General features: G+C 43.3%; 1 protein-coding gene and 1 non-coding gene across 4 annotated transcripts; one reads left to right on the plus strand and one right to left on the minus strand.

Annotated features, from left to right (window-relative positions):
- Nucleotides 1–1,375: 1,375 nt before the first annotated feature.
- Trnar-ucu lies at nt 1,376–1,448 on the minus strand. The gene has a single exon. It is a non-coding gene; the product is annotated as a tRNA-Arg (tRNA).
- A 765-nt stretch (nt 1,449–2,213) lies between these two features.
- Nucleotides 2,214–11,652, plus strand: LOC105277200 (calpain-D). Of its 3 annotated transcripts, none has more exons than XM_011335399.3 (11): nt 2,214–2,820; nt 3,457–3,818; nt 3,913–5,276; nt 5,362–5,601; nt 5,687–6,079; nt 6,157–6,458; nt 6,565–6,601; nt 6,714–7,054; nt 7,126–7,468; nt 7,547–7,725; nt 7,813–11,652. In XM_011335399.3, exons 1-11 carry the CDS (start codon nt 2,441–2,443, stop codon nt 7,991–7,993), a joined length of 4,122 nt encoding a protein of 1,373 aa, XP_011333701.1. In that variant the 5' UTR covers nt 2,214–2,440; the 3' UTR covers nt 7,994–11,652. The 3 variants fall into 3 exon arrangements, with proteins under 3 accessions (XP_011333701.1, XP_011333702.1, XP_011333704.1); XM_011335400.2 differs by having other exon boundaries at nt 2,441–2,820; nt 6,729–7,054; nt 7,813–7,993; XM_011335402.2 differs by having other exon boundaries at nt 2,697–2,820; nt 3,573–3,818.

Below are 11,652 nucleotides of genomic sequence, written 5' to 3' on the forward strand. Positions count from 1 at the left end.
TGGAAAATTCAGACATTCAGTCATTGTTACTTGGCGAAGAACGTTCATCGTAATAATAGAAATGTCACCTCGACTGATTCTTGGTATGAGGTGCAAAAGTCGCACATTTGTTTACCGTTTCATATTACTATAAAACTTGTAAATTTAAAGTCCAAATTACGATCAAGTATAAATATGAAACGTGATAATATCAAATTTATTTATCTAATTGAAAGAGCTCAATTATTATACGTAAAGAAAAACGCGAATGCACGTGTTCCCTTCCAGTTAAAGTCTATTCACCTCATTCCCTGTCCGTTATACTCACGCATCAGAATTATTTTCGCTTCAAGAAATCAAACAAAACTAAAACATCATTAAGAGTTGGTGCAGTCAAAGTAAGACGCTTCTCAGTAAGAAGCAAAGAAGAAGCGTTTCCGTAAATAAACTGACGGGATGCTGCCTCGGTGACCAAAAGAGGATGGCACGTGAGCTTTACGGAGGAACAAATCTGGTAGATCCAGAGAGTGCGGAAAATTTCATGTGTCATCCCTTAACGATCTTCTATTCAGTATTTATGGAAAATTATTTTAATCTGGAACATGCGAAAATGGTTCATCATCTTTACCCTGTTTCAAATTTTACAATATTTTTTTATATTCCTTCTTTAATGTGATTGTCGATATCTTCAGAAAACAAAAATATTAATATACCTAACAATTTATTTACAATTTTATATTTAATTTAATTATATTTAATTTTATATATTTTATAATTTAAAAACTGTAATTATTTAAGTATAATATATATAGACATCTTTTACGCATAATAAATCAATACTTAATTCTTTCAATGAAATAACGTAAAGTATCGACGTACCCCTCTTGACGTAATGTCGCTGACGTACAATCTTATGCAACTAAACATTATCGGATTTTGAAAGCTTTACATATCATTTAATAATTTATTTTTATTAAATATTTTTTTTAAATTAAATATCTATTCTGTTTATAATAATATTAATAATAATAAATTTACAACATTTTCATTTCAGTTTTCTTTATACAATATAATAATATGTGTACAATACTATTTAAAAAAGATATTCGTGTACGCGATCATATAAAATTTACAAAATTTATTACAAAATTTGTAATAACTCATCCATATATGAAAAAACATATACACATACATATAACAGATAATCAATAATTTTTCGATTACTTTTATCATGTTAATGTACGTTAAGTATTATTGATAGTAAAATTAATGAACAAAAACCATAGTAATAAATTCAACGATTTTTGCCATTAAGTTTATTTTAATAATTTGACAGTATCTTATATACACGTGTGTAAAAAAAAGAATCCAAACGGCTTTCATACCATTTGCGTCCCATCCCTGGTGGGGATCGAACCCACGACCTTTGGATTAGAAGTCCAACGCGCTATCCTCTGCGCCACAGGGACTTGATGCTCTCAACGCTTCAGCTTTTACAATAGAAGTAGCACATCTTCTATCTTTGACAGATGTCACTAGTTCGTGCGTCGATTCTACTACGAACTCACATATTCCGAAACATCACAATAGATACATAGTCAAACCATTTGCATATTTAAGTATAAAGATATTTAAATATAAGCACATGTCCTCAAAATAAGATATTTCACAATATTATTTAGTACTATTTACCATCATTATAATTTTTTAATTATTTCTATATCGTTTATTCAGGATAACAATGTTTGTTTAGCACTTAAACTTTGTTTCGTTTGATTTGAGTTTGACAAAATTTTCGTCCTACTGCTACTAATATCAAACTAGTATAAAACATCACAGATCTAAGTAGAAACGACTCAAAGGAAATTTTCAAATCATGGATTAAGCATAGAAAATATAAATTTTCTGAATAGATATTAAAATTATTCAATATCAATTTTATAGAAAATGATCGATGTATCGTTCGGGGCGCTGGACAATCACGCACTGCTCCTGCAAAGTTCTCGATGGTGGGGAAAGAATTTGCGGAAGTGGGGACATGACGGGAAAGATGGCCGTCGTGGAACATATGACAAAGAACGGCGGGCTCCTGTCGCGACCGACGACGGCGACATCCTCGCGACGACGACGACGAGGAGGACGCGTTCCGCGGCACCGCTGATCGCCGTCGTTAACCGCCGCCTGCCGGCGGCCGCGTCGTCGCGTCCCGTCGTGGTGGTGTCCTCCTTCCCTGTGCAGCGTACGGCAACGAGAAGCGACAACCGAGAAGAGGAGAGTTCTCGCGCGCGGGAGAATTCTTCGAGTACTGTGAGCCGACGATCAGAGTTTGGAAACGATCATACGCCTCCGCGCGTCCGTGGTGCCGCGCCGCGGATGCCAACACCTGCGACGTGTCCGTGTGATACGCGACCAGTGGTGATATAGCGCGGCGCAGCGGGGGAGCCATGACTACGCGTGGAGAATGGGCTCGATCGCGTCGGTGCTGCAGTGGCATTGCTCGGAGTGCGCCCTGATAAATCCGACGGAGAGCGCGAGATGCGCCAGGTGCGGGCTGACGCGGATCAGGAGCGACGAGAGAGCCAGCCGCGACAGGCCAGACCACCGTGTCATCACCGCGGAGCGTAGCGGTAGCGCGCGGCAGGAGGGTGGGAAGGCGGGGGGAAGCGGCCGAGCGTCGACGAGGAGGCGCGAGGACGGTGAACGTTCGCGGGGGGTATCCTCCGGAGAGTCGACGCCGCCGACGCCGCCACCGAGGACAGACAGATTGGCACGCAACCCGACGGACACGTCGCTACCCGTCAGCCAATGCGACGAGTCTCGACGACGTGCCGTTGTTCACGGGTGAGGGTCGCGATTATCACCCACGTCTCCTGTTTCCCCCCTCCTCCCCCGCCCTCGACCCCCTGGCTCCTTACCCCATGTGTTTTACTAATACTTTGGGGAACAAGCGACTTGTCTTGTCATTCTACATGTGTATTTACATGCTTATTACAGAATGTGGTCACATCTGATTCGCTCACATGTCATGCTTTATCTTGATTGTTTAGAACAGACATATGTGAGAGAGATATGTATAGTCACATTTAATCTGCTATAAACTTGATTAATGTCTCATTGTGTACCTAATTCTGTGTTTAACATTGTTTGTGATTGTCAACTAATCTCGCATTCGTACTAAATAAAGTTTCTTGTACACTAAAACTGCTTCCGCTGAGGAGGATTCAAAACAAAACTGGAATATTCGAGCTTTCATTCGATTTTTGTCAATTAGAAATTATTAACGTACTCACTATCAACCACGTTTTTCGATTCTTATTTACCCATATTAATTACTCATATTATTGGCTTGCATTCTTCTCAAATACATTCGATCGATGTTTCAAGAAATCTTATTTTGTTACTTTTGTGTAACATGTATTTTATTTTTCTTAAGGATAAAGATATGTTTTTATAGCGTATATTCCTATAAACTTACAGTTTTGAAAGATATCTATCTGCATCCGACGTTAGAAAGAATTCACATTGCGGCTCATGGGGTGGGAACTCATCCGAGAGGAAACCGCTGAAACGTTTTTCGTCTTTACCTTCTTTAGTCACACAATGGACTTGTATTCGTTGTCTATTGGACAATAACTGCAGCTCATTGATTTGCGCGGCTTGTGATGCCAATGCGTCGATAGCTCAAACTGACGGAAGGCAGATTGGCGCACGCAAGAGCAAAAAGATCAATCAACACAAAGAGGATCGTTTCAAAGTCGCTTGCCGACTATTGGCCAACGCTCTAGATGAGGTTGCTAGTACGAGCAGCTCCACTAACAATGATAAAGTTAATATCGCAGGTAAGTAACGGAATGATTATCAGAAAGACAAAAAAAAGTCAATCTTGTACTTGGATAATTGAATGAAATAAAATAAAACTTGAAAATCTTTTAGGCATGGCACAGTTGACAAGCATAAGTCGGAACGAAAGGAGCAGAGTAGATCACAAAGACTGGATCTTACCGTCAATTGGAGCAATGGAGTCCACGACACTTCCGTTCACGGATAACACGGATACCTCTCAACGCTCTCCGAAGCGACATAGTCCATCTATGTACGAGCGAGTCAAATCCAAAGTCAGTCGTTCCTTATCGAACGGTTCCGTTGTTCAGAAACTGTCGGAGCACGTGGTCCAAAGACCTACGAGTTTGGTGGTACCAGAAGCGCGTCAGGACGACGGCTTATGGAGCTGTGATAATTGCACATTGGACAATGCACCTGGTCTAGAGCAATGCGAGGCGTGCGATGCTCCTAGAAGTCCTGCGCCCTGCAGCGGAGTGGTTATCAGCGTTCCGGCGTGGATGCCACGCGCGTTATCGTCCGCCGGGCCCTTGTCCTACAGAAGATCCTTCTCCGACGCCGACTCGGTCGCGAATGTTACCCAAAAGAAGACTGTCAACCGCAGAAGCCTGAACGACGAGGAACCGCCGGCGGTGCCGCCGCACTCCATCGGCTTCAACACAAGACCAAAGTATTCCTACATAGGGATTACGGATCCCGATATACCGCCACCATTGCCAAAGAAACAGAGCAGTAAGTTAGGTCTAGTGCCTACGAAGGCGCACAGCGAGGCGACCAGTCCGGTGGGCGAGGTATCGAACGTGAGCACGCTCAAGCGCATGTGGACCTGCAGAAAATGTTCCTACGCGTACAATCCACTGTGGTCCAGCGGTTGTGACATTTGCGGCTCATCTAGATCGCCTCCGTCGTTAACGCAGCCTAGCTTGATAACCGTGACGAAGGACACGAGTGGCTATCCGCACGCACAGTCCCCAATCGTCGTATCGAGAGACAGCGTTAGATACATACCCTCGAAATCAGCCACTTTGGCCACCGCGGAATCCGATTTGGACGATCAGATCGATCCGCCGTCGCCGGTATGGACGTGTAAGAAGTGCACACTGCTGAACGCCGCATCGAGAACGACGTGCGAAGCCTGTTGCGGCTCCAAGTTGAAGAGTATCATGCACCTGGAGGACGCCACGCTGCGGAAAGGTGAGAGCTGGGTGTGCCCGTCGTGTACGCTGAGGAATCCACTTTCAGCACAGAACTGTAACGCTTGCAAAACGTTAGCGGACTTTCTGGACGTTCCGAAAGACAATAAGGCTATAGGTCAACGGAGTCCGAGTCCGCGGCTCTGCGCGACTCCAGCAAATGCCAAAGCAGTTACCCCGCGACACAGAAATTCCATACGAAGGAACGGTTCATCGGTGAGCGACAAGAGGCACTCGAGGACCAGAGATCCTTCGCACACTCAGGTGAGAACGTCTTTCGTAAAGTTTTTCAGGAACAGATTCAGTCGATGCGGTGATTCTTTAATACATAAATTTTCACGTATTCCAGTGGCAGTGTAAACTATGCACCTACGAGAATAAGAGTACGACTGCTCTTTGCGAGATGTGCCAAAGCTCGAAGTCGTTGTCCCAAGTATCGGGAGACAGAGAGATACCTAGGCTTCTCGAGTCGGGCACTAGTACTCTTAGAATACAGCGGCAGGAGAGCGTGGTGATGGAGAATCTCAGACAGCTGGAGGAACGAGAAGCGTTAGAGAAGTGGGAGCGCATTGTACGATATTGCAAAGAGGTAATGGTAGAAATCGGAAACGTAGCTAGACAATACATAGCTGGACTATCAGTGGAGCTAAGCGCTACTTACATTTAACTTGCAGACGAACGAGCCGTTCGTCGACGATTCATTTCCGCCTGCTCCGAAATCCTTGTACTATAATCCCGCGGATACGAAAGATAACCACGTCGTTCAATGGAGAAGGCCGCATCAGATTAACGTCGACTCAAGTGTCGATTCCAAACTGCCTTGGGCTGTCTTTAGGACACCCTTACCTTCTGATATCTCGCAAGGTGTCTTAGGGAATTGCTGGTTACTATCAGCTTTAGCTGTTCTAGCCGAGAGTGACGAACTCGTGAGAAGAGTTTTGGTCATGAAGGAGACATGCCCGGAAGGTGCTTACCAAGTTAGACTCTGTAAGGATGGAAAGTGGACAACGGTGCTCGTCGATGATCTATTACCCTGTGATAAGAGAGGTCATTTAGTGTACTCTCAAGTACGTATTCGTAATTACATTTTTATATTATTTAATTTTTATTATTGTCAATAACGTACGCGTGTTTTATGTTGAAGGCAAAAAGAAAACAGCTTTGGGTGCCGTTAATTGAGAAAGCAGTTGCTAAGATACACGGTTGTTACGAGGCTCTAGTATCTGGTCGTGCTATAGAGGGTTTAGCAACGTTAACGGGTGCCCCGTGTGAGAGCGTGCCTTTACAACCTTCAGCATTGCCAAGCGAAGATGAACTCGATAGGGACCTAATTTGGGCACAACTCCTGTCCTCGAGGCAAGCTATGTTTCTGATGGGTGCTAGCTGCGGAGGTGGTAACATGAAAGTCGACGAGGAGGAATATCAACGAAAAGGTTTAAGGCCAAGGTAAATTCGGAGTTTGATTATTTTGCAACACGCGTAAAAGCATAATTTTATAATGTTTATTTATCGTTAGATTTGTTCTATCTAATATCGAAATATCTTTTTCCAGGCATGCATACTCTGTCCTTGATGTACGTGATGTGCAGGTAGGTCTCACAGACATTGCACTTAATTGCTTGGCGTTCAATTCAGCCGAACTAAAACTGAATCATTATCTATGACTCGAAGCAAGTGTACATATCACCTTACCGATAAAAGGAAATAATTACGCAGGGAATACGATTGTTAAGATTACGCAATCCTTGGGGTCACTACAGTTGGAAGGGAGATTGGTCCGACGACAGTCCTATATGGACACCGCAGTTACGTGAGATGCTCATGCCGCACGGTGCTTCGGACGGTGTCTTTTGGATATCCTTCGACGACGTACTGAAATACTTCGATTGCATCGATATCTGCAAGACGAGAGTCGGATGGAGCGAAGTGAGATTGCGTGGCACTCTCCCGCCGTTATCGTCGCTCAGGCATTTATCGTGCGTTCTCCTAACGGTGTTAGAACCTACCGAAACGGAATTTACGCTGTTTCAAGAAGGCCAAAGGTGAGAAAGGATTAAATCGCCGCAAATACGCAAACGTACTGCGAGATGTACTAATAAATATAATTTTACAGAAATTCGGAGAAATCGCAGCGTTCTCAATTGGACCTATGCGTGGTGGTCTTTCGTACGAGGTCGCAAGCCGCCCCGGAAGTCGGCCGATTAGTAGAACACAGTAAGCGACAAGTACGCGGTTTCGTCGGCTGTCACAAGATGCTAGAGAGAGATCTGTACATCGTGGTATGCCTAGCCTTTAACCACTGGCACACCGGGATGGAGGATACGTCCAGCTATCCAGAATACGTTCTCGCCATTCACAGTTCAAAGAGGCTTCTGGTCGAGCAGATATCACCGCCTGCCTTCGTTTTAGCTGACGCTATTATAAGCTTAACACTGGCGAAGGGACAACGGCACGAAGTGAGCGACGTTGCATCAAATAATACATACAGAAAACCTCTTTCGAATCGAAATTAATACTAAATTAATATTTTACAGGGCAGAGAAGGCATGACTGCCTATTACTTAACCAAAGGGTGGGCCGGTTTAGTGGTAATGGTCGAGAATCGTCACGTGAACAAGTGGATTCACGTAAAATGCGACTGCCATGAAAGCTATAACGTCGTGTCCACGAGAGGACAACTCAGAACTGCCGATAGTGTTCCCCCCCTTCACAGGTAAGGAATCGTCCTCAAGCGTCGTCTGTTTCGTGTTCCGAATGTTCGTGCGCGTTGCCGAAACTTTATTTATTATTTTCTTTCCAGACAAGTCATCATAGTTCTAACGCAATTGGAAGGTAGCGGAGGTTTCTCAATAGCACATCGACTCACGCACAGATTAGCTAACAGTGGAAATCTACACGATTGGGGACCGCCCGATACTCATCATTGTCCTCAGATCGATACTCAGGTAGAAGGTTTGCACAGTCCTCGCTTCATAACGTGAAAAGGCAGAGTGAAACGGAGATGCAGAAGATTATCCGAGGAGGGCGTAGAGCCAGCTGTAAACCGGGAAACGATTCTCGCACGCGCAATGTCGGGAAATTGACTGAAGAAAAACCAAAGCAAGCTAGAAACACTTCGGCGTACTATAAAACGTTCTGAAGAGGTTTAGGATCTTTGTGCTTTCTAGCTGATAATACTTCACGGATGCTCTTAGCGTTGCAACATGCTCAGCATTGGACATAATACAATAAGTAATTAATGTACAATGGTTCTGGACCCAGTGGCAATACAAAACATGAAGAGAACTTTCTTTCGAGTAGATAGTGAGTTATGCACTTCGCGCGCGCGCGTTAATGTGAGAGGAAAGAGACAAATGACTTGAAATGACAAAGAGTAAAAAATGAAACTTACGTGCAAATTAAGTGTTTCTGCTGGAACCATTAAGCCGCAAAAAAGAAGACTTATGGAAAATTGAATATTTATGAAGAAACAAGTTGAACATTTTGCTTGTTATATAAACGAAAAAAAAAAGAATTATTTTCTCAACCTAACATTTAAGCATCGTAAGAAATGAAAAAAAACCTAAAGGATTACACAATAATGTAATGTAAAATGAGATCATTTTAGGAGACGTTAAGGATGTGTGTGACCTCCGTACACATTGTTTTTGGAATTGCTTAGGATGTAGTACGATTACGGATCGGGACATTTCCAACTTGAACCTACATTTACATGCCGATCCTACTTCTGTACACGTAAGGCCGTATTTGAAAGACCCGCATTTAAAGGAACTTGAATTCGTACAGTTCCATTTGACGTGCGCACGATGAAAAAAAAGCAGCAAAGAAGAGCTCTATGTATTGATTGTAGAATGTATCGAGCGTAGAATCTCACCTAGACTTCGTTGTTCCCATCTTGCAACTGGATGGAGAGCTTGCGCTAACGTGGACGTAGCGTGCGGCTACAGAACCAAAGATCTCTCTTGAAAGTTTGAAAAAATATCTTGACGCGTTCACTGCCATTCTATGCAATGTATATATAGCCTGTTTTGTGCTTCTGTTACAAAATCGGAGGTAGAATTGGAATAGTCGGAGCTGACCTTCCGTGTTATTACACATTAATTACACTGTTTTGCGTTGGCGCAAAGATACGTTGCGAAATACATGCGCAAGCATGGCAGTTAGCGGGTTGGACTTCATTTTAATTTTACGTTTACATGCTTTTTCATGTACGAAGAAACAAGTTGCCCTACCTTAATTGCAACGTATCACCTTTCATGCGTTATGTAAGAGCCAATGAGCATTCGGCTCTTCCGCGGAAAACCCGATGTTTCGGCTTTGATATCAAACTGCCATGCTCCATATTTTTAGACAAAATGGTAAAATGATCGATCGGCAAGCGCGACACGTCTGGCAGTGGCTATTATATCGAATCAAAAAATTGTCGGATATGTACAGCCGTGTACATTGAATGCGATGATGCGACAATATATACGCGATGCTGTGATCAGCTGATGATGCTTTGACTCGTGACCCGGAAACTTAAGTTTACCAAGGGATCCTTTGTTTCGCAGATTCAGAGCATGTGAACGCAATCTCAATTAAAACAGTACAAAATTTCCATCTACGAGTTTGCTCGTTTTTATCGAAATGATATGTGGGATGTAATATCATGACTATATTAGCTTTATCTTGACAAAATCGCCGTAATTGGCGATGCAAATTACAATACAATATCGTTTTAATTACACGAGTATAATCTCATTTGTCTTCTCATTAAACCGAACGATTAGAGATTAATTCGCATCGATGTTTCGCATGTCCACGCATTTAAGTTGTGCAAATCTGGTTTATTCAAGTCGTTTGTTTTATATTGGAAATCACGATTCCACTTATGCGGTTGCCTCCCGCGGAGGGATAAAGCGCAAGCGGGACTCTCATTCCCCCTCATCGATCTCAAAAGAGCAGGCCGAATTGTCTTAGCGAGGCCTAAGTGTTAGCAACTAGTTTTAAGAATTAAGAACGAAGAACATAGTTTCGGGAAATGTCCGTTTAAACAATCCGTAATGCGCGTATTGACGGAAGTACACGTCCATATAATCGGTCTTTACAGTGATGCGCTCAAAGTTCAGTAAAAAAAAAGAGTTCGTTTGCGATCGCGAGACTCGGCATCCTTGCGATGGCCCACGACTCAAACGACGTTTGACACGAGCAGCCTGCTAATTAACGACATGCCCGCGAACGTCGTTTAATTCGTCGAGATATTCAAGGAATTTATTCTGTACGAATACTCTTAATACTTGCAATAGATTCTGTATTGAATGGCCTTCGTTTACAAAAATATAGTTTCGTAAATATAAGAGACGAGCTATCGCGGTTGCGCGCTTCAGAAAATCGGGGAAATAAAATGTCGAGATTCATCAGCGGCACTGATGACGATCGCGCGCACGCGAGGAAGAAGTTAATTAAACGAGAGAAGTTTCGTCCGTTCGCTTCCTTGAAGCGCGCAACTCTCCTCACCGTGAGGATCATCACACGCGCACATTCTTCAACATACATGAAGTACCGAAGGCTAGAAAATCCTCATTTTTTTGTACCAAGCATGAGTTGCATTTACGCGAGGGCGGTGCTTACGGAGATTATGGATACGTTGATACCTAGTGCCATACGACGTCGTATCGACGAGGTACCCCGCGTGAACGGACAGCGAGCCCCGACGATGACTGTACATTCGCATGTCACAACGTAACGCGTGTAAGCGTTTTCCGCTTATAAGAATAAGCAAACAAATAATCTATTTTACATATTGCATAATCACTGAGGCTAAAGCGTTAAGGCGTTCCCGTTCTGCGGCGTTCGGCGTTTGTGTTTGTCAAAACGGTAATGTAAACTCATTAACGGGTGCGTGTGGTATCCGGTATGCACGCGTGATTCATTCTCATCACGCACGCATGCAGCGAATCGATGTAATCTCACACAGCAAGGGAGAAATAAAGTGCGGGACTTTAACGTGTCGCTATAATATTTTCAGAAAATCGGACAGTGTCCGAGATATGCACAGAATGACTCGATATATCGTTACTGTGTGGGATAACGTCCGATACATCGGAGCTACAACAACTGATGTTACTCTACGGCTTAAAAATGCAAATGTTCTTCTAAAAAGCCTATTGCGCCTAACGAGATCGATTTCTTGAATTGGTTCTATGTTGCGTCAGCTAGCACGTGCAGTAATGTACCTTGTACGGGATACCCCTTCTTCAAGCAACAGACTGATATCGGTTGTTCCAGTTCTGCGATTTTGATATATTTTGATACAATGGTAAAGTTCGATCATCGCCGTTCTGCCAAACAGTCGCCGTAAAATCTGCACAAGTTAGAAGCGGACAAGATATACATTTAGGAGCAATAACTCATCGTGCGTTTAGCGCTACACTTGCCTGACACTCATCTCGCAATCTCTCTACATAAGATTGTGAAAATCGCGTTTGAGGCCTGTTGTATCATCAATCTCGCGATCAGCACTGCTCACGATTCATCAAAATTTCTCTCTTTCTCTCTCTCTCTCTCTCTCTCTCTCTCTTTCTCTCTACCTTATAGATACAGATCTGCGAAGAGAACCACAGTATTTTATTTTAAGCGAAATAAAGTTCAGTACGAC

Source organism: Ooceraea biroi, chromosome 3 (assembly GCF_003672135.1).
Source record: "Ooceraea biroi isolate clonal line C1 chromosome 3, Obir_v5.4, whole genome shotgun sequence".
Classification (NCBI taxonomy): domain Eukaryota; kingdom Metazoa; phylum Arthropoda; class Insecta; order Hymenoptera; family Formicidae; genus Ooceraea; species Ooceraea biroi.

Excerpts from the sequence above, each read along its gene's own strand:
- LOC105277200 (XM_011335399.3), top strand. The coding sequence starts at position 2,441 with ATGGGCTCGATCGCGTCGGTGCTGCAGTGGCATTGCTCGGAGTGCGCC. Across the intron at positions 2,821-3,456 it reads CGACGTGCCGTTGTTCACGG|TTTTGAAAGATATCTATCTG; the intron begins GTGAGGGTCGCG and ends ATAAACTTACAG. Across the intron at positions 6,459-6,564 it reads CGAAAAGGTTTAAGGCCAAG|GCATGCATACTCTGTCCTTG; the intron begins GTAAATTCGGAG and ends ATCTTTTTCCAG.